Here is a 27,217-nt window from a genome sequence, read left to right on the forward strand (position 1 = left end):
GGATCTTTCAGAAAAGGCTTTATTTTCTGAAAGATCTGCGTCTAGACTGGTGCTTTTTTCCGGCAAAGCTCCGTGCCGAAAAAAAGCGGCAGCCATTTTTATTCTAATGAAGTGGGGGAGATTTAAATCCCCGCTTCATTAGCAATTGCGATGTGTCTAATTTGCATACCTTTTACGAAAAAGGGATGCAATCTAGACGTAGCCGAAGGCTCAAATTTCAGCCAGAGAATCCGGGCAGCGCCTCACAGGTCTCAGTCCCAGAGGGGTCTAGCAGTGCCCAGTGTGATGGGGCCTGACTTGCTCTGCTGCCCTTGTGAAGTCCCAAGCATCCCTGTGGCAGACACCACTGCCAGGTTCATGTCTCTGTGTGACATGAGTGTGATGGGGCTTAACTATCCCACCCTTAGCAAAGAGGCTGGCTGGCCCTGATTGTGAGGGAAGCTGTGGGGGGTGTGCAGGAGCCCCATGGAGAAAGTGGGGGGTGTAAAGCCATGCCCTTTCCCCTGCAGAAGTACAAGAGATGGGGTGTCAGTTCTCACAGCTATCAGCTGCAAATCAGCTGGCCTGTCTTTTCTGGGAGCTATGGTCCCAGCCCTGGCGCCGCTGATATGAAAAATCGCATTCGCCTCTTTCTGGGGAAATACAGTCACTCTTTGTGTGGGCCTATGCAAATAGGCGCCGCGGGGAATGGCGGGAAGAAAGCCACTGGGGCCCATAGGGCGCATCCGGTGGCTGTTTGAGGATCTCTCCGGAGCCGTACAGGGCGAAGGAGTAGGAGGAGCGAGCATATGGAGGACTTTCTCCCGGATGCGGGAGTGGAAGCACGCGCCTCACCGTGACTGTTTTCATTATGGCTGGACATTGGGTCCCGGCGGCGGTAAAGCATCAGTATCGTCAGTAAGGTACATCCTTACCTGTTCCCCCGCCGGGGGGCAGTCTATGATGATTGGAGAGCGTATGAGACATGATTAGAGTCTCCGCGGCCACGGTCTGCAACGCCGTAGCCCGCTCCTTTCTGAGTTTCCCCGGCGGCTTCCGTTGATGCTGTGACGGGGACTGTTTTGTGGGTCCTCTGAGCGTGTTTGGCTGTAGTGCTCGTTTTTAATAATGTTGTAAAAACAAAAGGTTTGGTACATAAAGTATTTGTTGTATTAAGTGATTAAAATAGATAATTTTGTTACGGTCGTGGTGTTCTACTCGCCGTGAGTTCTGCAAAAGCGAGGTGCAGCACTACAGTGTTACCCTAATATCGTGGTGGCAGAGAGCAGCAATGGTCACAGTCTACTACTTTACAATAGCAAGAGAGGTTGTAATGTTACAGTCTCAGTCTATATTACAGTCACAATTTATTCTTCTGCTGTAGTAAGCATGGAACAGAGCAACAAAGTGGCAGCAACGATCAATTCCTTGCAGTTCCATAACGGGGAGTAACATTGTAATGTTACGTACAAGCTCCTTGCGAGAGTGGGGAACAACATTGTAACGTTACAGTCACAATCTTTGAAATAGTGGAAGACAGTGTTGTAACCTTACAATCAAAATCGATCCCTTAGCAATGACCGGGGTATTCTGTCTGTCCTAGTGCAAAAATTGTAACGTTACACCCGGAGAAAAAGAAGCGTACAGTTCACTGGTGGGACTCCTCGCCACTGGATGTGGTGCCAAGATAAGGGGCACCAGTGGGGTGGGAGCCTCGGGGCTGCTCTTATTGGCCGGGCGAGGCAGCAGCTCTTCCTTGTTATTAGCTGGACCAGCCCACTCGCTTCATCGTGATTGGCTCTTTCCCCTTCTGATTAGATGGGCTTTGCACCGGTTCTATCCTGTGATTGGTCGGAGGAGGGGCAGCTGCCTCCTCCTCCTCCTCCTCCGTGTCCTTCCCTCCATTGTATCCCCTCTCCCTCCGAGATTGGCTGGGCGATACCCCCGTGTTCCCAGCAGAACCCCACCTCCCTCACCCGCCTCTCTGATTGGCCGCGGCCCGCAGTGATTGACAGGGCTTGCCCCCTCCCGTTCGTTTGAAACGCTAAAGAAGCCGGCGCTAGACCCAACCGCACCCTAGTGACATGAAAACAGACGCTCATCGTGGCAGCCAATCGGAGCGAGGCGTCCTAACTCCCGAATTCCCGCCCCAAGGCCGTTGAGTTGGCTGGGGATTGGCCAAGGAACCAGGCAGCCAATCGCGAAGGAGCGAGAGGGCTGTGAAAACCTATAAAGAAGCGTAATCGGAGAGTGGAGGAAGGGCGTCGCAGCGGCCAATAGTGGAGTGGAAGGGGCGGGGGCGGCTGGGTGCGACGGCCAATGGCGGATCGTAGCGGACAATGACGGAGCGGGGGTGGACACACTCGCATCCCGGCCAGTTGGCTACCAAGAAGAGATTTTGAATCGCGAGCCCAGGGCCGTGATTGGCCATGTCGCAGGGGGCGTGGCTTGTCCGGCCTGAGTGATTGGTCGGTGCTCTTTCCTCCCCCCCCCCAACGCGTGGCCGGTCGGGAGCAGCAGAGGCCGGCGCGGCGGTGGAGCGGGTTGAGCGCGCGGCCCGAGGCAGGTACCGGGGAATTGTGGGGGGAGGGGCACCGCGGTTTGGGATTATGGCGTGGAGAGAAGCGGAGCTTGTGGGGGCGGGAGAGCCAAGGGAATGGGAGGGGGGATATGGGCGGAGCAGGAGGAAGTGGGGGAGGGGTGCTATTGGGGGCTGGGGCAGCGGGGGGTTATAGTGTGGGGGGTTGGGGAGGCGCGGGGTGATGAGTGGGGGGGGTGGGGGGAGTGGTTCTTGAGAGGTTTATGGGGGCTAGGGGTCCCGGGAGTTATGGTAGGGTGCTCTGGGGATTATGGGCTTACTGCAGCAACGAGGAGTTATTAGGTTATGGGCTTGGGAGAGGAGGCTTATGGGGCTGGACTGCTGGACATGGGGGCATATGGTGGATGTGGGGCTGAGGGTCACCCTGGGACATGGTAGGGAGTCTTTGAGCCAGGTGGAGTGTGGCTAGTATCAGGGGACTGAATGTTAACTGATGTGTGGGGAGTAGGGGTCTAGGATATGAGTTGAGGCTAGGGGTGTGAACCTGAGAGTGGGATGAGTCATAGGAGGCAGATCCTGAGAATGGTGATGGGAGTGAGGCTTGAGTTCGAGTGCTGCGGTGGGCTCAGGCAGCTGAGGGGTTGGGTTGGGTGCGAGTGGCAGCCCAGTATGGAGGTTATTGATTAGGGCAGAGTTTGTGGAGTGGGCCTGGCTTGGGGGCTGGGCTGCACCAAGACACTCCATGGACTAACCAATTGAATCAGCTGGTGAATGGGCCATTAACTTTAATAGGAAGCAATCAAAAAATATGTAAGTGGACAGGTCTGCCAGGTGTGGGATTATTACTTGGCTTTTCTTGGGGTGCATGGCACATCCCTCTGCCCACTGGGGGGCACCCTTGTCCTGCCCCGGTCACAGACTGAGCCCTGCTTTCAAGCAGCCCAAATGCATCTGCTCTTGTAGCCTGTCCATGTCCAGTTCTCGCTAGCATGCCACTTGACGTAGCAGGTGGCTTGGTTGCTTACTTTCAGGGTTTCAAACCTGTTTTCTGATGGACAAAGTAGACATTGTTCTCCCATTGGGCGGTCTGGGCCCTGATTGTCAGGGGGTGGAGGAGTGAGGTGGGGCCTGGGCAGACAGGCCTCTAGCTGTGCTTTGCTCCCCATGGTGTCTAATTCAGCAGGCTGGTGGAGCGGGAAGCAATGGGTCTTGCTAGGATGGAACCATGGGAGCTGCTGTGCCAGCATGGGCTAGTGGCTAGAAGATAGTGGAGGAGGAGGAGGAGGTGGTCAGGGCTCTTGGGATCTATTCCTGGCTCATTGGGTGATCTTTAGCACCTTCTCCTCCCCCATGCCTTGATTTCTCCCTCCTATCCTCTGTTCATATAATGTTTCCCAGGGCACATCTGCTGTAACCAATGCTGTGGGGCCATAATCTCAGCTGAGATCTCAAAGTGCTGGCACAATACCTGTTGGGGTGTGTGGCCCAGCACCTTGCACTCCAGGATGCCTTGCAACCCTCGCTATCCCCTGCTCCCTGTGTGTCCTCTCCTGTTACACCTCTGTCTGGGATTTCCTGTAACTCTCTCCATAAGTATTTCCATTCTCCACACCATACCAAGGGCTTAGGTTCCCATCTTTCTCCCCAGTGTAGGGGTCTTTGTCTTTTCTTCCTCTCCACGTTGGAGCTAGGATGTAAAATTAACCAGACCTTGTCCAAACCCCGTTGGATGACCAGGTGTGCCAGGCCAAAGCAGCCCCAGCTGCCTTAGGCCAGCTGGCATATCCTCAACTACTCAAACATGTTGGGGCAACAGAAGAGCTGGGAAAGTGTTACTGGTTCTAATTACCCCTAACCTGTTAACAGATAGTGCAGTTCCCACAGGGGGTTGCTCCAGCCCCACAGGGCGCTTGCTTTGGGTTGGGGCTGTTCTGTCTGCAGTTGGCTTGGATACCCCACAGGAAGGGCTAATTAACCAATTAAAGGGGATTTTACATCCCTAGGCCCAGCTGTGCAACAGGCAGACATGACTTTGGCAACCTTCATGTTGGGCCAGCTGGTGGATCCCGGCCATGGCTGCATTGGGTAGGCAGGTAGGACCAGGGCCATGGAAGGCAGGCTCTGGCCACAGCAGGTAGGCGGGGCCATGACAGAAGTGGCCTTAGTCCTATCCATGGGGGGCAGGCTGGCCTGGAGCAGCCCCTGCCATCCCTGGTAGGTGGGACTTCAGTCCCAGCTGCCCTGCAAACAGTTAACCGGTTTGTAACCGTGATCCCTGTGGGAGCCAGCTGAGGTCACTCAGTTTGCGTGAACTACAAATCGAATGGGGCAGTGCTAGATATTTTAATATTGAAATTTCCAGAGTCAGCGCAAAACAGCTTCTGTTTTATGTCACTGGTTACTTGGATGTCCAAACAACTCAATTCCCTTAAAGTATCCAGGTCAAATAGGATGACAATTACTGAAAATCTCAGTTCATCATAAACAAGAAAATATTCTGATCTCAAAGGACTAGCTGCACCCTCAAATCAATATTTAACTTAGATCTTACCCAAAATACATGCTTAGAGCCAAATCTTATTAACTTAAAACTTTATTTAAAGAAAAGAGAGAATTGGTTAGGGATGTGATAGTGTATATGTGTACGATGTTAACCAATGAGCCTGGGCTCATCCGGTAATGTTCATGGTTACATGGGCTTCCTCCTCCCGCCCTGCATTGCTGCGTCTGTGTCAGAGGCAGCAGCATTGGCGGCGGGGGGGGGGGGGGGGAGCGGATAGGCAGGAGCCAGCGTGCATAGAGAGCTGGCAGTTCTGTGAGGAAAGCTGCCTATCAGCGTTTGTTATGCAGAGGAGATTTTTTTTTACTGTAAGTGAAAAAGTGAGCAGGATCCAAACGTTTTGAGATGTCCTGTTTCTGTTAACTAGACTTGGACAGGTTAGGTTTTTATGGGTGAAGGTCAATTTCACTGCATGTGCGAACTGGTGATAAATACTTCCATGTGTAATAATCAAAATGGACAGGCAAAGTAAGAAAAATGCTGCTTGCAAACAGTTTAATTTAAGGGGGTCTTCACTTTGTGTATTTTGACATGAGATATAGACATATGGCTGTTTGTGGGTTAATGATTACATAGCTTTCACTTTTTCAGTCTGTCAACTCTAGTCATTAACTCATGGTCTGATGCCTGCCAATTTCCCACAACTGAAAATTGAAAATGGAAAGGAAAATAGATGTTTTACAGTAGAGCTATAAAGATATTAAGGGTTAACTGGTGTGACGGCGCGTTGGGGGTTCCCCGTCTCCTGCACCCCGAAATGGCACAAACAGACTGCACCAGCCAGTGGAATTGAGGGTGGTTTATTGCTCCTCCAGCACAGCGCAGCACAGATGTAATCTGGTTACAGGAACTGGGGCTAAGAGGCCTCAGTGCCCCCCCTTGAGATAGGGGAGTCCCAGCCCCCTCCCCAGCTCCTTATTCCCTGCCTTCCAGATAGGAACTAACTAACCCTCTCCAAGCCCTGCCCCCCAGCCAGGGCAGCATTCCACCTTCCTTTGTTCCTCTCCATGGGGGGTGTCTGGCCACTGGTTCAACAAGTTTGGCATTATCTCTGCCTAGTGAGGTTTTCCCTGCTGGGTCTTGCTCCAGACAGCAGGGGTCACCACAGCCCAGCAAGTACCCCCACTACGTCACAACTGGTTACCCAGTAAGCATCACCCTTGCAGGGTAAGCAGTTAACAGGTGGTCGCGCTTGGCCCCAGGAACCCCCAGCGCAGCCAGTTAACTAATTAATTTTAACATTAAACTGGCAAACTTTTAAAACTGGATTTTATTAAGGATGTTAAGTATCGTGTAATAGACTAATCAAATAGTCGATGCATTTTTGCATCGACTATTCAATTAGTTGATAGGGCAGTGCTGCCCCCTTTGAAACACCGCAGCAGCGTTTTAAAGGGGCAGCACTGCACGGAGCCCGGGGTCAGCTGGGAGTTCACAGCTGACTCCAGGCTCCAAGCAGTGCTGCCACTTTGAAGTACCCCTCCACTCCCCCCCACCCCCGCCTCCTTTGCAGCCTCTATCACTGTGGTCTCCAACCAGTCAATAGCGATCGGGGAGCAAGGCCCCCAAGAAGCAGCCCCTGCTGATGCTACCTCCAGTGACAACAGAGGTAGTGCCAGCGCACCAGGTTCGGGGCCTCAGGAGGCATGTGGGCTGCTCTCTCTCCCCCCCCCTCCCCCGCAAATAGCCAGCACACTTCCTGAAAAGCTGGGTCTGTAATTTTCTGAGACCCAGACCTGGCATGCAGCTGCAGGATCCCCAGGTACTGGCCCGAACTGTCCCTGTCCCCTCCCTCTGGCCAGACCCCCCCACTAGCACCTGACCCATGCCCCAGCCACCACCAGCACCCTGACTCCTGGCCAGACTCCCCTGCACCCTGCCCAAACCCCCACTAACCCCTTGCCTCTGCCCCCTAGCTAGACCCCCCCACCAGCAACCTGCTCTTGCCCCCTCTCTCCTGGCCAGATACCTACCTCCAGCTTGCTCCTGTACCCTATTTTCCACCCAGATTCTGCACCCCCATCCTTATCCTACTCACTGGCAGCCCTGTCCCGCACAGTGGATCCCTCATTTTTGACCCCACCTCAGATTGTAGAAGGGCCCACAAATTCCACTAACCCTGGAACTCAGAAGAGTTAATCTGGCCTGGGGCTGGAGTGCCAGGGGAGTGAGGTGTCTCAGTTGGGGCCACATTAGTGAGGCTTGGGGGGTTTTGGGGAGGTGTGTTTTTGCATCTCACTTGTGTGGCCCCAACTGACTTTTCTGTGGGTCAGTGATCCCTGACTCAAAACAGGTTCCGTGCCCCTTTCATAAATAAAGACAATGCTGAAACATTTTGTTTGACATATTTTATTTAAAATGAAGCCTGGCCAACAAGCCCCCAGTTGGGATCAAGCCCCCATCTGGCCGCAGCATCATAACACTCCTACACACACCCCCAACCCCAAACCACCCCAAACCTGAGCCTATCATACACTGGAACCCCCTGTCCTGAGCCTCTCATCCCCAAACTCCTGCACCCCTACATCCTGTCTTCTACCACGACACTCCTGCACCATCCACGTGCTGCAAATCTGTGTCCTGAGCCCATCATACTCCCTGCCCTGAGCCCCTCATGCACCCCAGCCCAAACTCCAGCACCCCAAACCCTCCACCTGACCCCACCACTCCCCAGCCTGGAGTCCCCTCCCTGAGCCAGCATCCCCTTGTCCTCCACCTGCACCCAAATTTCTTCCCAGAGCTTGCACCTCTCACCCCTTCCCACACCCATATCCCTCATTCGTATCCCAGAGCCCACACATCCTATCTCAACCCAGTGTGAGTAAAGGCTGGGGACAGCAAGTGATGGGAGAGAAGGGGAACACAGAGGGTGGGGCCTCAGGGAAGGGGTGGGGTCTTGGGGAAGAGATGGAGTAGATCTTGGCTTGTCCTGACATTTAAAAAGTGATCTTGGGTGTAAAAAGGTTGAAGACCACTGCCCTATCAGATAGAGGCAGCAAGGGGGGGAAGCGACTAGTCCTTAACATCCCTAGTTTTTAAGCATTTTCTCCCCAATTTGCACAGCTGGGATTTAAATATGTAAACACTGGGGAGGAAATGCTTCAAAATAAATATCAATAATCTTTTGAAATTATAACTTTTGGCAAAATGTAACCATTTGCACAGAAATTGTCCAGCCTGGGTCCAGCTCAGGCTGACTTTTAGGAGCAAACTTCAGCCAAAATGGTCCAGCTGTTTCTGAGAATAGGAAAAGTTATAGCATTTTCCCCATTCTTTTTATGAGCTGCTCTAGCGCCGCCCAGCTTTGGAACAGACACTTTAAATTTGTTGGTGACACAACTGTGATGTTAGGGACATGGCTTTTGCTGTTCTTGGGAAAACCGAGTTTTAATTGCTTTATTGTATACTAGTTATTCCACAGAACCCCTGGCTCAGTAGGTGCACAAGATGGGCCGGCTGTGAGCATGAATTGGAGTGGTGCAGGGAAGGTGACTGATATCCCTGCCTCTTGTGTGACAGAGCTTGGAAGGGGGTGTGGTCAACGAGGCAGGAAGGATGGTCTCATGGTGAAGGCAGTTGATTGATGCTCTTCTAAAGAGCTGGATTCTGGCCTTAGCCTCTGTCACTGAGTTTCCAGGAGACACTGGCCAAGTCAATTACAACACATTTTTCCTAGGTGGCTGTTAAATAAGTCTTCCTACCTGGTTGTCCAAAATGAGCCCCCAGGGCCTGATTTGCTGCTGGTGTCATGGTAAGCTGTGCTGCATGCACACCAAACAAGGGCAGAGGGAGCCCTTGGCTGGCAAGGCTGGCCCAGTGAGATCAGAGCATGGGAAGTGCTCTGCTCTCAGAGGGCCAAACGCTGGCAGGAGACGGGGCGTCACAACTTTAGCACAGGGTTAGAAGAGGTGACCGGGAACAAGCCAGGTGGCCGCTTATTAGAGGAGGAGACAGGCTCCTTGCACGAGCACCATCCATACAGGGTGCTGACTGAGGCTGGGGTCCTATGGCAAATGTAGCATGTGATTGTGCAGCTGTAGATGTTACAGGGGCAGTCAGAACTGCATTTCCTAGGTTCAGCTGGGAGACACTAAATCCTTGACAAGTCTGAAGTCAGAACCAATACACAGTCACTGCCTGCTCTGTTCATTCTTAAAGCTGGCTTGTGCAGGGGGAAGGGGGGTTCATAGGAATGGGTGGGAGGGGCTTTAAATTCAGATCTTCCCTTAGCTCTTTGCACCCTGGGGCTACGTCTACACTGGCCCCTTCTTCAGAAGGGGCATGCTAATTTTGAACTTGAAAATAGGAATAAGAGATCCTCCGGAAAAGGGCTTTATTCCGGAGGATCGTGCCAGTCTAGACGCTTTTTTCTGGCTTTTCCCCAAGCCGGAAAAAAAGCGGCGGCCATGTTTATTTAAATCCCGCGGGGGATATTAAAATCCCCCGCGGATTTCCCTATTCCCAAGTTCAAAATTACCATGCCCCTTCCGAAGAAGGGGCCAGTGTAGACGTAGCCTGGGAGAACAGGCTGTGTCACTCCAACAGCTGGTAGAAAAGTCGTCTGTGTTAAAGGTCCCCTTCAGAGTTGTTTGATCTCCAGTCTGCATTTCTGGGTCCTCCACAGAAACCTCTTGCAAAGTCCAGGTTGGTGTGGACCTAGGAGAGCTGGACATGCTTATTTGGGGGAAGAAATTGGCTTTCCAGCCTTCATCATAAAGTATTGTTTATCTGCTTGTCCTCCCCAAATCGCTTCTCCAGAAGCAATTGTTTGTGCGTCAGGTCCCCTGGGTGAGCTGGGGCTGCTGATTCAAACAGCAGATCTGTTTCCAGCAGGGTCCCGCAGAGATCAGTTCTTGACCAAGTGTTTAACTGGGGATGTGAAAGGTTAACCGACAAGCATCACCTGTAACGGATAATACTTGCCAGTTCCAGTTAACTGGGTGGGAGCTGCTGCGGTTGTGTGGAACAACTGCTGCTTGCGGTGGCAGAGGCAGCACCAGCCCATCTGGCTGCCCTCCCTTTAATCGGGTAACCAGTTAAACACCATATTTAACTGGTTAACCAAATAAACAGGCTTTTGCATCCCTGTATTTAACATGGCCTGGAAGAAAACAGTTAAATGTCCTTAACAGGAGCATGGTAAATAACTCAGTCTGGGTCACAAGGGACTCTGGATCGCTTTGGTGAACCTGAGCGCATGCAAAATACATGCTTTGATAAGGCTAAATGTAGCCATCTGCAAATGCAGGCGAGCTGTACAGGGCCGGGGAGTTCCTCTTGGGAAGCAGAGAGTTGGAGAAATATTGGGGGGTGGGGGGAGAGGAGGGTATAAACTGGACATGAGCAAACATGATCATTAAACGGGGGCATCTTGAGTGGACACAGAGAGGTCATTTTCCTTCTAGATTTGGTCCTGGTGCATCCACAACTGGGATTCTGGGTCCAGGTCTGGTGCCCCCAATCCCAGAAGGATATGGACTAATTTGAGAGGGCTCAGAGAAGAGATGAGAACAATTCAAGGGTTAGAAAACCAGCCTGGAAGTGAGAGACACCAGGAGTTTGATTTAGTAGGAGAAGGCAGAGCTAACGGTTAGACTACTGGGTTGGCCCTGGGCTCCCAGTTCCTGTATGACCCTGGCTCCATCACTGAATCACTTTGATCTCTTCTGTAAAGCAGGGAATCTTGTGCTCTGTGGGATCCCCTGATCCAGGCAGCCTGGAGTGGACACAGTGTGGATGTTGGCTAGTTGTAACATACCTGCTTCTCCCCACAGAATGGCCTATAAGGAGAATGTGACCCCTTGCGCTGGCATCAGCCTGGCAAAGGTAAGCCAAGCGTGCAGGCCCTGGGAGGAGGGATTCTGTCATGCTAGGCATTGTGCGAAAGCCTGTCCCCCCCGTCAGAAATCAGAGACTCCCTTCCCTCATCTGAGATCAAGGCCCCCGGGTACTATATAAACACTCTCCCACTGGCTGACATCAGGGTCTCCTGGCTGAATGCTGTATGGTGTCCTGGGCCCCCTCCTGCCTGAGATCGAGGTTCCCCCATCCAGCTACCATGTGGAACCCTGTATCTTCCTTACTAGATTGGAGTACCACATGGACTCCCTTGCCCAAGATCAGGTGCCCCCCTACACCAGAGCCAAAGTGAAGTCCCTGCTCAGTGCCCACAGTACAGGGTTGGTGGCCAGCCACCACAGGCTGGTGCATCCACCACTGGGATTCTGGGTCCAGGTCTGGTGCCCCCAATCCCAGAAGGATATGGACTAATTTGAGAGGGCTCAGAAGAGATGAGAACAATTCAAGGGTTAGAAAACCAGCCTGGAAGTGAGAGACACCAGGAGTTTGATTTAGTAGGAGAAGGCAGAGCTAACAAATCTGTGATTCCGAGTGATCTAATAAACTGGGCACAAGCAAATGGTGTGTGTGACGTGATCCAACAGCTGGGAGTTGGAACTAGACAAATTGACTAGACTGGAAACGGTGTATGTTTTTAATGCTTGAGTGAGGGGCATAGGGGATTCTCCATTGCTAACAATTTCCCAATCAAGATTGGCTAGATTTCTAACATCTGTTCTAGTATTTCTTTTGAGGCTGTTAGCAGAGGAGATGATCCTGCTGCTCCCTTTGGCCTTTGGATCTATGGGGACAGCTGGCTGCCCATGGCATGGCCCTGGGAGCTGCTGGCTGCCATGCCTCTCACCACCAGAGCTGTCCCATCTATAGGATGCTTTAGGAGACCCCGTGGAAGCTGCCTCAACTATCTTATGGGCAGGACCCATGGAGCCCAGGGCAACCTGGAGTATTACTGGGGGGGGGGGGGCTAGAATGGGGCAGCAGCAGGGGATAGGGCCCCCTGCACTCATCACGGTGGTGGGAGCTACTGGAAGCAGAGTAGGCTACTGGGATCACTCTACTTCATGCAGTTCCAGCCAGTGTGGTGAATGTGGGGGCCTGACCCCTGCTGCTGCCCCATGCATGGCCCCCCAATAATTCCTTAGGTTGTGTGTCTCAGGGAAGTGGTGCAGTGGGGGCAGAGCAGGAGAGGGTAGGGTGGCTCTGGAGCTGGGGCAAGCTTTGAGGGAAGGGGTGAAGTGGAGGTAGAGCAGGGGTGGGACCTGGGGTGGGGGAGTTTGCCCCAGATCTTGTACCTTCCCAGGCACCACAGCTGGTATTCAAAGCTGGGGCAGCTGGGCTGTGTCTCAGACCCAGTCCAGTCTCTGGTGCCCATCTCTGACCTTTGGTTGTTCTCTCTCTCTCTCCCCGTAGCATGGGGTGCTAAGTGGGGTGGGCCCCCAGCGAGTCCCACGGAAAGATCCCTACATGGCCATCGGCACCCCCTCTGAGTTGCTGCTGGCGCAGAGAGCCATGGCCAGCACCAATAAAATCATCCTGAAGCCTCCTAGCATCCAGAAGCCAGGTAAGGAGGGGCAGACTGGGGGGCAAAGAGGCTTCAATCCACGTGGGCTGTAATCCACGTGGGCTGTGTTTTGAACAGATCTGCTCTAGCTCGGCCAGCAGGATGGGGAGGTTCTGGGGTGAGCAACTTAGTTACACAGAAGGGCAGGGCAGATGTTCCTGAGGTCTAGGAGCTCGGGACTGGACAAACATCAAAGGGATTTCTGACACAGCACTTGGAGGCCAGATAAGCCCATTAGATTAGCCAGTCTGACCTCCTTGTTTGCCCAGGCCAGAGAATCTTCCCCTGGATGGAGGCAGGTAGTTAGGTTTGGCTAAAGTGTCTTCCAAACCCACTTCCTGACTGGATCTGAGTCCTCAACACTGGCCCAGCCCCCCACTTCCTGCATAGCTCCTTCCACTGGAAACACTGGGGTTTAATCTCCAATGCAAATGTGTCTGATACCTGCTTCCCACTTGGTTAGACCTGGGATTTTCTTCCCAGGCAAGTCCTTCCATGCCTCCACCTTGACACGCCTCCCCTGCCCTGATGGCCCTGCTATCCAGCGCCTGCTCTGACCCTCAAGTTGATTCTATGTCTCTTCTCTTCCCCCTTCTCCAGCATCCTTTTGACCCCTCCCCTCCCCACCCACACACACACACCTGCAGTGGCAGAGACTGGGGCTGCCCTCTGCCTTTGAGAATCATGTATGCCCTTTACCCCAGCACCACCAGGGCCTCCTGCTGGGGGACTCCAGCTCCATGGCACAGTCCCTGCTTTCTGAGATCTGGCTGGCCTGCCTCCCTGGCTCCTCAAAACCTGTGACCCACACTCCTTGACCCTGTTGTCATTGTTTGTCCCCCGGATTCAGTTGAACATGGGTTCAGTGTCCCTCCCATAAGGTTGGGGAGGGGCTTTTAGAACGTGGGCGGGCTTTGCCCGCCCACCTTCCCATGATTTCAAATAGGCCCTGGCTCCTCAAAGCTTAACCCGGCAGATGAGGCTGGGAGCTGCAGCCAGCTGTGCCGGGGAAAGTGGTTAACCATGAAAACAGCTTGCCCAGGGTGTTGGTGTATGGGGCTGGGATGGCATCTAGCTCAGCTGGGAACTGCGGGCACCTGTAACATCTAGGCTGCCTGCTGGGACCTGTCTTTGGGAATTGGGGGACCTAAAGCAACAGAGAGTGCTAGCCTGTGACACTCTCTCCCTCTCTGCAGCCATCGCAGGCAGGGTGCTTGCCGAACCCAATTCCGGTGCCCAGAGTGCTCAGCCCACTCCCCAGTGAGTACTTGTGCTGGCCAGGAAGGGGAGGATCTGGGGTGAGCAGGCCTTGGTGGGAGGGCTGCGAGGGATGGGGGAGGATTGGGGGCAACTGCATTCTGGCGACAGGGCTGCCCCAGGAGGGGAGTGGGGATCTGAGAGGACCTCTGGGGTGAGGTGGGAAGGGAATCTGGGGGGAAGGCTGTCCCAGGATGGGGAGGGTTGTCCCAGGGTGGAGATAGGGCCTGGCTGCCCCAAATCCCCTAGGAGAGGAGTGGGGCTGGGAGAGAAAATTTGGAGTGAAGAGAGGGGTGGAGCCACCTGCTGTTCCAGAAGACCCTTAGCATCCCTTGTTCTGTGTCTCCCTGTGGCCACCTCCAGGAGAGTCTTTACCATCAACGACTTTGAGATTGGGCGGCCACTGGGCAAGGGCAAGTTTGGCAATGTGTACCTGGCCCGGGAGCGGGACTCCAAGTTCATCGTGGCACTCAAGGTGCTCTTCAAGTCACAGATGGAGAAGGAGGGCGTGGAGCACCAGCTGCGGCGGGAGATCGAGATCCAGGCCCATCTCCAGTGGGTGGGGATGGGCATGGGTGGGGTAACTCAAAATGCTGGCGCGCACAGGGGGCCCTGGGGAGCTGAGCAGAGCCCTGCCTTCTGCAGCTCATATGGGGCAGGGTGGTCTAGGCTGAAGGCTTGACCCTTGAGAGTGGTTGGTGGGGTAAGCCCAGCCTGGAAGCGAGGGACCCAGGAGATTAAGAGGGGGGGACAGCAGTCCCTCAGGGGAGGAGGGTTCCTAGGCAGAGCTCTGCAGCCATAGACTAGACCAGATAGGGAGGGGCCAGCTGGGGCAACCCCAGCCACCCATGACAGCTCCCGGTGACCCATGTCTCAGGTTGTGTCTATAGGGCTCTCTCCAGCAGAGGGATCTGAGGCATAGAGGCTCCCCTCATGACAAGTGACAGTGTTGCTTCCCCACACACACCATCCCAAGCTGTCCTACCCCTCCATGATCTGACCCTGATCCCAGTCATCCCCCAGCAGCTGACATGCTGCAGGATCCAAAGGGTTCCTGGCTTCTCACAGGGTTGGGGGCTGGCCCCTAGGGGGCACTATGGGGCAGAGGCTCAACAGGGAGCCCTCTTCCCTGGCAGGCCAGTCTGAGTTACGGGGCGCTTTGGGGCAGGGAATGTGGCGGTGATGGGGGCACAGATAGGGGATGCTTTCTGCATACTCAGGCCTGACTGACTGCCCCGCACCTTTGGCCTGCAGACACCCCAACATCCTGCGCCTCTACAACTACTTCCACGACAAGAAGCGGGTCTACCTGATCCTGGAGTACGCGCCCCGCGGCGAGCTGTACAAGGAGCTGCAGAAGTGCCGGCAGTTTGATGAGCAGAAGACAGCCACAGTGAGTGCTGGGTGGAGCAGCACTGGGAGAGAAGGGGCCAGGGGATGACATTTGCAGCTCAGAGCATGTGGACTGCAGCTCCCCCATTAGATATGGGCTTGGCATGCGGTATCTCCACCTTGGCTGTGAGGGTGTCATGATCTAGTGGGTACAGCACTGCCAGAGGGTCAGGACTCTTGGGTTCTCTCCCTGGCAGGAGAATGGTGCCTAGTGGTTAGAGTGGGGAAGGAGCTGTGAGGGTTATGTTTTTGGCTCTGCTCTGACCTAATAGGCACCCTTCTGCAAGACATTTCTGCTCTGTTGCCTCAGTTTTCCCATCTGTACAACAGGGGTGAGGCTATACCTATCTACTGAGGACAAGCACTAGGCGAGAGTAGACCAGTCTTGAGGCCTGTATTGTCCCAGGGAGGCACTAAGAGGTGATGTGGGACAAGGGGAATATTGTTGAAAGTTGCTCTACCCATGGCAGAAAATATTTTTTTCTCCACTAACATTTATTTTTAAGTTTTGCCCCTGTTTTTTGTGGGGGCAAATAGAAGGGACCTTGGGAGCATGTGGAAATAAGTGGGAATTTTCTTCTTTTCAAGGTGTTTCTTCTCCCCTCCAACGTAGTTTGGATTTGAGGGGGCAATAGCAGGGAAAATAGGTGATTTCTGTTCTTCCTCTTCCCCCCCCCCCCCCACTCCGTGCACACCATGCCTCGTGCTCACAGCCTGTGCTCTGCCCACAGTTCATGGAGGAGCTGGCGGATGCACTCATTTACTGTCATGCCAAGAAGGTGATACATCGGGACATCAAGCCGGAGAACCTGCTCATGGGCCTCAAAGGCGAACTAAAGATTGCTGACTTCGGCTGGTCCGTGCATGCGCCCTCGCTCAGGTGAGAGCTGCCCAGGGGGTTCTGTGGGGATCCCTGTCCATTCCACAGCTTGGCACTCACCTCCTCCCCACCCCTGCAGGCGGAGGACCATGTGTGGCACACTGGATTACTTGCCCCCCGAGATGATTGAGGGCAAGACTCATGATGAGAAGGTGGATCTTTGGTGCATCGGGGTGTTGTGTTATGAACTGCTGGTAGGACACCCACCCTTTGAGAGCTCCACCCACACGGAGACATATCGCCGTATTACCAAGGTTAGGCCGCTACCCCATCTCCTTGCCAGACAAGGAGTCCCAGTGTAACCAGCTGCCCTGCCCCAGAAGTGGTTGCATTTCATCACTGGTTGAGGGAAGGATGTGGCAGAATAACTCATGGAACACCATGGGCTTTGGTTGTTGGGGGGGGGGCACGAGCTGTGAGGGGTCCTGCCTTGCATATGGGCACAAGTCATTAACTATGGGCTGAGGACATTTTAAACCCACCCGGGTGGGAGCAAAGGAAAGTCCTTCTGTAGTTTCTACATCAGAGAGAAAATCCTGGCTTTGTGCGCCCCTCCCCCTGAGCTGTGTATTGGGTCAGCCTCTCTGATTCTGTGTGCCCCCCGGCAGGTGGATCTGCAGTTCCCGCCGTTCATGTCAGAAGGCTCCCGGGACCTGATTACGAAGCTACTGCGTCACAATCCTGCGGAGCGGCTGCCGCTGCGGGCTGTGCTGGAGCACCCCTGGGTGAAGGCCCACTCTCGGCGGGTGTTGCCACCCGTCTTTACTCCCGCCTCTGCCAACTAGCCCTGCCCCACAGCATCTATCACCCTTCTGCAAGGGGGAGCAGTCACAGTGGTCCCCCTCTCGGCTGGTCCCAGCCAAAGGCAGGTGGCTGCCACGCATGTTCAGAACGAAAAGTAAAGGACCATGGCTCCAGAGAGTTTCTCAGTTTTGAGGGATCTGGCTCCAGGGCCCCTCCCCAGTTGTCCCTTTTGCTGACTGCGTTCCTGGCTGTCCAGCCATTTGCGACCCTTGGGATGTCAGGGAGTCCCTGCCTGCCTCTTTTCCTGCCTCTGTGCCACGGGGCCAGGAGCTGCCCTGGAATGGCCTGTTTTAAATGTGTCTGGGGGCGCTGCACCCTCCTTTCTAATAAAAGTTGGAGTTATTTTTCTGTGGAGTCCTTGTCTGTGTTTCAGGTACATGGGGGGCAGGGGGTTCAGCAACCCTCATCCTCAGCCTTTTATCCCCTTCCTTTTATCCCCTTCCTTCTATGTCTGCATGCCTATGTTGCTTTCTATGGCACCCTGCTTCCCTTATCCAACCTACTCTGCAGTCCCCTGCTCCTGTTGCTTGCAGGGGTTGTACTCTACTCGGGCTGGCACTGGGGCATGGACAGGGCTTGGGGATAGCATAGGGCACTGGCCCCAGAGTGGCACTAGGAGGCACTGTGGGACAGGGCTGGGGGCTCAGCAAGGTGCCTCCCCTTGCATGCAGAGCTGGCCCCAGGGCAGCTGAGTTGATGGGAGTGGGAGACTCTCACACCATTCTGCCCCAGCCCTGAAATGCAGCCATTGCTGGGAAGCAGCCATGCCATGACTCAGGCTGGGCAGTGCCCTCCATAGGGGCACCCAGGACCTCTCCCTGGTGCCCGTTGTTGCCTGATTCCCCATTAATCTAGGCTTGGGGGACAGATGTGGGGCAGAGCTTTGCTTCCACCCCAGTACGGGGAGCCCTTGATCACCCTGTTTCCTGTCAATAGTGGCCTCATCACAGGGTAAGGGGAATCCAACAGGCCTAGTCTGGTCTGTACCTATGGGGCTAATGCAACCCACTTCTGCCCCCCTGTTGGGGAGGGGCAGAAAAGGACTGTCAGGACCCTTTATTTGGCCCCTCTCTTTTTATCTGCCTCTCTTATTGCCACATAAACCTTTCTCCTGTTGTCTGCCCCCAGTATCCCATACCTGCCCCCCCTTCCTCTGACCCTTGGTCTGCCACCTCTGTTCCCTTCCTTTTCATTTGCCTCAGTCCCTTGTTGCCCCAGGGGCACTCCCTCGCCTGTCCCCTTTGCCACCCTTCCCCAGGCCTGCCCCGTCCCCTCACCTCCTCCCTCGGCTGCCCTGCCCTTGTATCTGCTGTTTTGCCCCGCCCCCTGTCCTGTCCTCTTGCCCCCTTCAGCGCCCCCTTATTTGCCCCATGTCGCCCCTCCCCCACCTCTGCCGCCCCTCCCGCGTGTGGCCCCGCCCCCGCACGGATTGCAGAGGGCTCCAGCCCAGCAGCAGTCGCTTCCCCGCCCCCCCCCCCCCCCCCCGAGTGCCCGGATGCGCGAGCCCCGCCGCCATCTTCCCCGCTCGGCTCAGGGACCCGAGCCGCACGCCGAGCGCCCGCCCAGCCGCAGACCCCGGCCCGCGCCACCGCCGCAGACCCCGACATGTGAGTAGCCCCCGATGCAGGAAGGGAAGCGACGTGCAATGATCCCCGGGCTGCATCACCCCGGGTGCATGCCAGAGCCGGGCTCCCCACCGCCCCCACAGGGGCTGGGGGCTTCACCGAATCCCGGGGCTCAGCAAAAGCGGGAGCCGCATACTCCCCTGGCTGCCGGGGCACGGGAGATCCAGGCCCTTCCCTCTCCCCGGCCTCCGAAGAGGAAGGAGGCTTCTCCGTCCTTCCAGTGGATGGGCTCAGTGGGGCAGGAGCGTGACAGGTGCAAGGAGATAAATAGCGTGCCGTGCTCCCCGGGCTGCATAAAGCAGGGTGCATGCAAAACCCGGCCCCGCTATCCCAACAGGGGAAGAGGACTTCTCCCTTCGGGGGATGGGGGAATCTAGCGTAGGGGTTTGCTCAGTGCAGGCAGATGATGCTTCCCGGGTGGCTTACCCATCCTCCCGTAACCGGCCTCTGCAAAGCAGGGGTTGGAGCGTCCTCTGGGCACGGAGAAAAAATAGGGTGCTGCCCGGGCTGTAGCACCCCGGGGCTGGGTGCAGGAAGGCAAGAGCATAGGCAGGGTAGGCGATCGATAGCTTGCAATGCACCGGCTACCCCCCCCCCCCCCCCGGCGGCAGCTATCCGCAGTTTTCTTGCCCCACCCGGGCCAGGTGCCAATCACACCCCGTGGCACCCGCAGCAGCAAAGAAAGAACCTGGGGTGGGGGTGCCTGCCATGAACGGGGAGTGTCAGAGGGGTGGGGGTGCCCCCTGCAAGGGGACAGCAGGACAGCTGCATTGGCTGTGGGGGTAACAAATCCCAGCTGCCCCTGCGGAGAGGGGGGGCAGGCTGGTGCAGGGTTAGCATTAGCTAAGCTGGGGAGCATCAGATGCCACATAGGAGATCTCGACTGTGTACTACAGTGGGGGCAGGAACCAGGGGGCAAGAGGATGCCATGGGGGTGTGGGCCTGTGGGGAAGCAGAAGGGTATGGGGGTGGGCAAAAGGGGTGCTGTGGGATGGGAAGCAGAAGGATATGGGGGAGCGGAAGGGGAGAATGAGGGTGAGGCGGAGGGGGATGGGGCAGGAGGCCCAGGGATATGGGAGGGGCAGAGGGATATGGGGGGAGCAGGAGTGAGGTACGGGCAAAGGAATATGTGGGGAGCAGAAGGGGATGGGGCGGGGAGGCAGAGGGATATGGGGTCAGAGAGACATGGCAGGGGCCTGGGAAGGGGGGCAGGAATCAGTCAGGGGGAAGTGGGTTTAAAATTAGCTCTCCCCAGCAGCCCCAGGTAGCTGCATTTCTGGGTGGGACCCCAATGCCTCCTCATAGACAGGGGGCAGCTGAAGCCAGTACCCCCTGTGGGGGCTGCATCCCCCATTTCTCCTGCTGTGTATTTTTAGCTCCGGTGGTTGGATGACGCTGAACATGGCTGCGCGCTGGCAGCCAAGCCCCCTCCCCTTTGCTTTTTTGCTTTCCTGGAAGGGGGGCATCTCCCCCACCCCCAGTTCTGCAGTCCTCCAGCCCCAAATGTGGGGCCCATTGGAGCCCAGCCCCCTGGTCAGCATCATTCAGGGGAAAGGGGACTATTTTTAATTTTTAGAGGAGATGGGAAGGTCACAAGGAGATGGAGAATGGAGTTAGGGTAAGGGGCTAGCAGAGGCCTGAGAGCAGAGGAGTGGAAGGATGGAGGATGGGGCAGTTTTGAGATGTGGGGTGTAGGATATGGGGCTGGCAGGGGCCTTGGGACTTATGGGGGGTGGATGGAGGATAAGGCAGCAGAATGGGGAGAAGATGGGTTGGGCAGATTGGAGGGGGATGGCGGCAGGCCAAGAAAAGATGGGATCCACCCCACAGACCCCACTGCTTTCCCCAAGCTGGAAGACAACTCAGGAGTCCTGGCTCCCAAGCCCCCTGTTCTTACACATTCATGCCATTCCCCCTGTGCAAGAGAGAGAACTGCCACTGGAGTGGGGGCCCACTGGTGCCCCACAGCCCCCATCTCAGGACTGGGCAACCACCCTGCCCCTTCTCCCCACATCAGCATTGAGGGGCACCAGAAGTGTGCGGGGATGGGGCATTGTCAGTGGACAGGATTGTGGGGCACTGGTCATACAGAAGGGGGCTCAGGATTGTGGGGGCTGGCATTTCCAGGGAGCACCTATGCGGATGGATTGAGGGGGGTTGGTATTGCTGGGGGTGACACGGGTGGGATTGAAGGGCACCAGCATTACTGGAGTATCCACAGGGCTGGATTGAAGGGCACCAGGTTGCTATGGGGTGGAACCAAAGGGCAGTGCCTGCTGTGCCAGTTCAGGGTTAGGGTTGTTTCTTCTCCACAGGATTTGCCCTGACCTTTGCCCTCTACCCCTTCCCCCAGGTCAGCCCCTGCCGCTGGTCCCCCAGCTGCCGCTGGAGGAGAAGGGGGTGGCCCTCCCGCGCCCCCCCCCAACCTCACTAGCAACCGGAGGCTGCAGCAGACTCAGGCCCAGGTGGATGAGGTGAGTAGGCAGGGGTAGGGGGTGCCGGCACTTCCGGGACGCCTGGGTCCTGTCTGTGGCCAGCGCTCTGACTCCCCCTCCTCTGCCTGGCAGGTAGTTGACATCATGCGGGTGAACGTTGACAAGGTGCTGGAGCGGGACCAGAAGCTGTCGGAACTGGATGACCGAGCCGATGCCCTGCAGGCTGGCGCCTCCCAGTTTGAGACCAGCGCCGCCAAGCTCAAGCGCAAGTACTGGTGGAAGAACCTCAAGGTGTGGCTCTGCGGCCCCCCTAATTGTCTGCTTCCCTGTGGTCCCCCAGTCTGCCCCTCTGCTTAGCCCCACCCCTACCTGCCTCTTTTCCCCCATCTGCCAATAGTATCCTCATCACCACCTCCTCCTGGCTCCACTGCCATGGACCCGTCTGCCCCCCTCCTTGTGCTGCCCATTTATTCTCCCATCTGCCCATAGCCCCACCCTGCAGCATAACCCTCTGCCCATAGATTTGCTTCCCCATGAGCTGAAGTCTGCCGATAGGCATGCTCCACCTACTCCACCTGTCCCCCGCACACACACATTCCCCCCTGCCATGGCTGTCCCCCTTCCCCTGCAGCCCCCATCTCCACATGGCTCTCCCCCAACTACCTCCAACCCCTCTGATTTCTGCACCCTCTTGTCTGCCACCATCTGCCAGTAGCCCCTTATCTTCCCCCCCGTGAACACCTAAAACTGCCCATCTGCCTATAAGTGCCTCCTCTGCAGACCGCATTTGTCCCTCTGCAGACCCCCCCTCCCCCAGCCCTCCTATGGCTCCCCATCTGTCTCCCATAGCCCTCTGCAACGCACTGATTTACCCCATCTCTGGTTCCTACAGCTTCCCATTGCCTCGTGCAGCTCCCTTCACCCTATTGACATCTCCTATGGCCTCTCACTCCTCCCTCAGCTTCCCTGTGGCCCTGGTATCCCCACTGAACCCTTCCATGGCCCCCAAAAACCCTGCAGCCATCTGTTGTTCCCCTCTCCAGGACCTCCTATGACCCACCAATCTTCCCACAGGTTTCCTCTCAGCCCACCCAACCCCCTCATTCATCTGCCCCATGGCTCCCCTAACCTTCCCCCCCCTCCCTCCCGATGGTACCCTGACAGGCCCCAAGCTCCTTTCTCCACCTCCTTCCTGCCCCCCCTGATGCTCACGGATTCTTTCCCCACAGATGATGATTATCCTGGGGGTGATATGCGCCATCATCCTGATCATTATTATTGGTGAGTGGGGACTGGGGGGGAGGCATTGGGGCAGCATGCAACCTCTTTTCCCATGGACACTCCCACCCACTCATGGGCTCTGAGAGAGGCGGGTGGCATCTGTCATGCTGGTGTGGCAGTGAGGAGGTGAGGCTGCTTTTGGCCCTGCCCACAGCCACTGCTAATTAGTGCAGGGGTGGATTATGGGAAGGGCATGGCTCTCCTTGGCCCTGCCCACACATAGAAGGGGCGTGGATATCTTGGTTTTGCCCCCACACAAGCCCTGCCTACATCCACTCCTAAATAGTGCTGGTGGGATTATTATTATTATTATTAGTCCTCAGCAATGCCTGCTATCACACCTGCAATACTGGGGTGAAATATCTGTGTGGGAAAGGGTGTGGCTTCCCTTAGCCCCACCCACCCCAACATCCCGCCCATCTGTCTTCAGTTAATAGTGCAGAAATAAAAGAGATAGAGCTTTCCTTCAGCCCACCTACCTATCGGCCACACCCATCTCTGCATGTGCACAGTCCAGGCCAAGAGTAGATAAACAAGGTATTTTAGGGGCTGGAGTTTTCCTTTGCTCTGCCCACAGCCATCCCTAATGCAGTGAAATGAGCGAATAGTTATTGGGAAGGGACGAGGCTTTCTATGGCCTTACCCATGTGGTGGCAGTTTTAGTAGGAAGGAGCTAGGCCTGAAATCTCCTTACCTCACTCCCTGGATTTCCCTCGCTCTAGCTGTTGGAATGTGGCCCCTGGCCTCTTCTGTATTTTTGGGCTGAAGGTGGAGGCACTCATCTGAAGCAACAGAAAAGTCCCATCCTCAAATACCACATGCCTTCTCTCCCAGCCATATCATTTGTAAAGATAGCGACATAATCACTATACTTAGGTTCCAGAGGACCCCTTCCCACTCCCCCACAATTGGGATAAATAGGGAGGATTCCCCTTTTCTGTGAATAAAGCCCCATGCCCTGTCCTAAACTGCAGTGCCACAAGTAGGGCTCTGAGGCTGCCCTGACTCCCTAGAGATGGCTACACCTCAGCACCAGGCAAGGGGTCCCTGTGCAACCAGCCGCCCCGCCCCAGAGGTGGCTGCATCTTGGCGCTGGTTGGGACTTGAACTAACCCCTCTTTGCTCCTGTCTCTCTTTACTTTCCAGTTTACTTCAGCACTTAATGGACCCTCCGAAGCCAAAGCCCCCCCCCCTTTTTCCCCCAGGAGCTGCGGCCGGGAGAGGCGCAAGGGGCTGCAAGCCCCCCCCATAATCTCTCCCATATCTTCCAGTCCCCTTTCCTCTCCTCCCCCCCCCCCCCGTGGCATGTGTGCGTGTGGTGCGGTGCGTGTGGCCGTCCTGTATATAGGCTGACTTATTTATACATATATATATATTCTATATTTTGTCTGTTTGTAGATTTATTACTAGGTTTCCAGCTGTCATTGATTCCCCCCCCCCCATGCCTCCTTCTCTCCCTGATGGTGTTGTCAGTGTCTAGTGTTTTAATTTAATATTTAAGGACCAATTTAAGGACCCTTCTTCCCCTGCCCTGCAAAAATAGAGGGGTCCCAAACGTCTGAGAACCTGAGCCCTGCCCTTTCGGACAGACACTGGGCAGAAGCAGTGTTTCAACGCCGGTATATAACCAGCCACCTCCCTCCCCAGAGGTGGCTGCAATTTAGCACGAGGTGGGAATGTGCCTGTGTAAACCACCCCCTTGCCCCAGTAGTGTCTGCATTTGACCGCTGGGCCAAAGATGCTGTATAAATAGCTGCCCCACCCCAGAGACGGCTGCATCTCAACACCATTCAAGGGGGTGTGTGTGTCATAAATTTCCTTCCCCTTTCTGTCTCTCCCACCCCTTCCCACTCCCCCTCCTTCTTCCCCTCTGACCCTATGAGCTTCTGTACCATGCCTGGAGCTGTACTGTGCAATTATCTTTTCTTTTGGGGGGGGGGAATCCCTTTGGAGAGGGTTGAATGGGGGAGGATCCTCTAAATTCACCCCTCCCCCGTGGCCAAGCGACTTCCACCTCTCCCCTCAACTGTGGCCAAGGCGGGCTCCCATTAACTGTTTGCTGACTGTCTGGCCCAGGAGTGCCCCTGCCACTAGCAGGGTCTGAGCCCTGTGGCTGTAGGGGGTGGACAATGATCCTGTAGCAGGGGGTTGGGTGAGTCTTGTATGGGGGGGAAGAAGCAGGCGCAGCCCAGAGCCAGCATCCTCTTCCCCCCACCCCCATCCCCAACATGGTGTGTGCATGGAGGGGGAATTGCCCTGCCCTGCTCGGTAATGTGATTCCCCTAATGGCTAGCACCGATTTCCAGTGATGAAAATCACTGACCAACCCTTCCCCAGCTCTGCTCCACCAGGAAGCAGTGGATCAGACTCTGCGGGTGGCGGGAGGGTATGGATTGGGGGGTTTTGGCCAACTGGATCCCCCATCCCGCACTGGAGCCCTGCCTGGCTTTGTATCCTTGCCGTGTGATGAGTGACCCTCCCCCCATTCCCTGCCCCCTAAGTCCAACATCTCTAGCAGTCGCCTTCCTTACCAGCCCCGTAGCATGAACCTCTCCCAGCTCCGAGACAGCCCCTATAGGGCCCCCCATAGCCTGATTCCCCCTCCCCATAAGTAGAGCTGGTGTGTGACTCCCCAGACAAGGACTTGGCTAAAACCCCCGCTCGCTGGGCAGGGAGGCGGTAGGGGCCCCTCTGCCAACTCGGAGGGACTTTGGCACGGGGTCCCCTATGATGCCCATGGGGGTGGCAGCCCAGCTGGTTCTCTGCTTCCCATCTGGAGGGAATGGGAGTAAAGGACCTGGCTGTCTCTGCCTCCCCTCCCCTGCATCCCTGTTTGAGGCTGGTTTGGCAGCAGGGGCTGCATGGCTTGTGAAGTGCTGGGGGGGGGGGGGAAGCTGTTTCTTCTCCAGGCCAGGGGGCAGGTGTCACTGCTGCCCCCCAGCTTTGTGGGGCATAGAACTCACTGTGCCCCACAGTGGGACAAGCGCCCCCCAACCTACCGACAGCTGGGATAGCAGTGGATGGTGGCGCAGGGGGACAGGACTGGCTGGATTCCCCTAGAGCCCAGCTGGGGAGGGGTTGAGGGGGGTCAGTCTCCTCCCTCCCCTATGTGTGCAGCAGGCGGGGACGGGGCACCGCGCGGAGGGATTGGGGAGTGACTTTATGCTGTGAAAAATGTACAATAAATAAATGTCCTGTGGAGAACGCCCAAGCCGCTGTCCGTCTGTCTGTGTTGCCATCTGTCTGTCCATGGGAGGGAGCCCTGTAACCAGCTGCCCCACCCCAACGGTGGCTGCATCTCAGCCCCAAGCAAGGGGTCCCTGTGTAACTAGCCCAGAGGTGGCTGCATCCCTTCTGACCCAATAACCATTTTGCAGTGAAGGCATTAATATCTGACAGTGTCTCTTCCCCAAGACTGGCCAGGTTAAAAACAAGCATACCAGTCACTGCTGGGTGAGTGCCAGGGTCTGCCAGCGAGGGCAGCTTTCTGCACTGAGAGATGGAGGGGCTGGGCCACAGTCCCATCCCCACCTGTCTGCAGCAGGGGCCAAGGGAGCTTTGGTCCCAGCACTGAGTTTGGAACTGGAAACCAGGGGGATGCTGGTGAGCACCTACAGCCCAGGGCTCTGGGAGGCTAAACACAGGACTCCGGGTTCTCTCCTGACTCTGGGAGCGAAGTGAGGGCTGGTGGGTTAGAGCAAGGGGGCGGGGTTGGGAGCCAGGACTCCTGGGTTCTCTCCTCGGCCCTGGGAGGGGTATGGTGGGGGCTAGTGGGCAGAGCAAGAGGAAGTCGTTATTTTGGTAAGTTTCCCAGCACGGCCAAACCCTGGCCCTAGCCACAAGGCCAAACCTGGTACCAACAAGACCTTGGGGTTAAATTTTTGACAAATCACAGTTAAGACCAGAATGGGTCCTTTTGACAAGCCTCTGGTCAGGTATTGGGACATGGTACCTGGAGTTGCAGCACCATCCATTTCATTCACACACCCCTGCAACGCGTCCCATGTCCAAATCATTTTCCCCTCAGCTAGCACAACTGGCAACTTTACCCCAGGCTGGGCAAGGATGTGAATGCGCCCCCCCAGACCTGCCCATCTGGCTTAGGCATGCAGGGCTAAATGCTGTCTTGCTCTAGGCAGTGAAAAAAGGCTGGGGTAGATCTGCTCGGCCCTTTGTCTATAGCTGGGTGAAGACACAAGGACATGCTGGCAACAGGCACCACCAGCCAACAAAGCCTGAGCTGGTGGGCTTCACCTGGCCACGTTCTCCATGGAGTATTCACTGATTTCTGCTTCGCCCATGCTGGATGCTGCATGAACAACCAACCCTGCCCCTGTCCATTTCTACAACAGGATTGGGCACCAAAATCCCCTCATTTCCACACTGCATTTCCCTGATCTGTGCATCATCCACACTGAATTCCACATCAGCCAGCCCTGGTTTCTCTCGCACTTTCAACAATTCCCTCTGCTTCCTGTCGGCACGCTGAATTTTGCCTCGAATCCCTGATTGCAACACCCCATACCCTGAATTCTGCATCACATGCCAGATTTCTATTTCTTACTGAATTCTGCATCCAAGTTCTCCTGATTTCCACATCACATGCACTGAATTCTGTATTGCACACTGGATTTGTGTTTCACTCAGTTCTGTACCCATATTTCCGATTTCAACATCACATGCACTGAATTCTGCATCACATACCTGATTTGTTTAAAACATGCTACATTCTGTACCAATACCTCCTGATTTCTAAGTCACACACACTGAATTTAGCACCCAAATTTCCCATATTTATACATCACCCACACCGAATTGTGCACACCCCCGATTTCTGTTTTAAACATGTTGAATGCTGCACCAGTTTCTCATGGCTTCTAAATCATACACACTGTGCCCAAATCTCCTGTATTTTCATTTCACACGTTGAATTCTATACCAAATCCCCTGACTTTGGGCTCACATTCTGAATTCTGCACCCAGTTCCTGATAGCTACATTAGGTGTGCTGATTTCTGTACCCTGATCACTGTCATACGCATACAG

The 27,217-nt window shown here is 55.4% G+C and overlaps 2 protein-coding genes and 1 non-coding gene across 6 annotated transcripts; all 3 read left to right on the top strand.

Moving 5' to 3' along the window:
* The first annotated feature begins 270 nt into the window (after positions 1 to 270).
* Positions 271 to 17,185, top strand: LOC102449030 (aurora kinase C). 4 transcript variants are annotated; one of them, XM_075907000.1, is made up of 10 exons: positions 2,280 to 2,541; positions 8,755 to 8,829; positions 10,853 to 10,904; positions 12,348 to 12,498; positions 13,695 to 13,758; positions 14,119 to 14,310; positions 15,010 to 15,148; positions 15,879 to 16,027; positions 16,107 to 16,281; positions 16,636 to 17,185. In XM_075907000.1, the coding sequence occupies exons 3-10, from the start codon at positions 10,854 to 10,856 to the stop codon at positions 16,810 to 16,812; spliced, it is 1,098 nt and encodes a 365-aa protein (XP_075763115.1). In that variant the 5' UTR covers positions 2,280 to 2,541; positions 8,755 to 8,829; position 10,853; the 3' UTR covers positions 16,813 to 17,185. The 4 variants fall into 4 exon arrangements, with proteins under 4 accessions (XP_006116234.2, XP_075763115.1, XP_075763116.1 ...); XM_006116172.4 differs by lacking the exons at positions 2,280 to 2,541; positions 8,755 to 8,829 and adding an exon at positions 271 to 902; XM_075907001.1 differs by lacking the exon at positions 8,755 to 8,829 and having other exon boundaries at positions 2,280 to 2,545.
* Positions 892 to 1,020, top strand: LOC112544664 (U8 small nucleolar RNA). Its single transcript, XR_003088011.1, has one exon. It is a non-coding gene; the product is annotated as a U8 small nucleolar RNA (small nucleolar RNA).
* Positions 17,186 to 18,311: 1,126 nt separating the features above from the next.
* On the top strand, positions 18,312 to 25,383 carry VAMP2 (vesicle associated membrane protein 2). The gene is made up of 5 exons (XM_006116171.4): positions 18,312 to 18,438; positions 20,810 to 20,930; positions 21,024 to 21,182; positions 22,121 to 22,172; positions 23,319 to 25,383. Coding segments are annotated over exons 1-5 (351 nt in total). The 5' UTR covers positions 18,312 to 18,436; the 3' UTR covers positions 23,336 to 25,383.
* Positions 25,384 to 27,217: the final 1,834 nt, after the last annotated feature.

This window comes from Pelodiscus sinensis, chromosome 24, assembly GCF_049634645.1.
Source record: "Pelodiscus sinensis isolate JC-2024 chromosome 24, ASM4963464v1, whole genome shotgun sequence".
NCBI lineage: Eukaryota > Metazoa > Chordata > Testudines > Trionychidae > Pelodiscus > Pelodiscus sinensis.

Coding starts and splice junctions, on each gene's coding strand:
- LOC102449030 (XM_006116172.4), top strand. CDS start 688: ATGGCGGGAAGAAAGCCACTGGGGCCCATAGGGCGCATCCGGTGGCTG. Junction 10,905..12,347: donor CTGGCATCAGCCTGGCAAAG/GTAAGCCAAGCG, acceptor CTCTCCCCGTAG/CATGGGGTGCTAAGTGGGGT. Junction 16,282..16,635: donor CATATCGCCGTATTACCAAG/GTTAGGCCGCTA, acceptor GCCCCCCGGCAG/GTGGATCTGCAGTTCCCGCC.
- VAMP2 (XM_006116171.4), top strand. Junction 20,931..21,023: donor CTCAGGCCCAGGTGGATGAG/GTGAGTAGGCAG, acceptor TCTGCCTGGCAG/GTAGTTGACATCATGCGGGT. Junction 21,183..22,120: donor ACTGGTGGAAGAACCTCAAG/GTGTGGCTCTGC, acceptor CTTTCCCCACAG/ATGATGATTATCCTGGGGGT.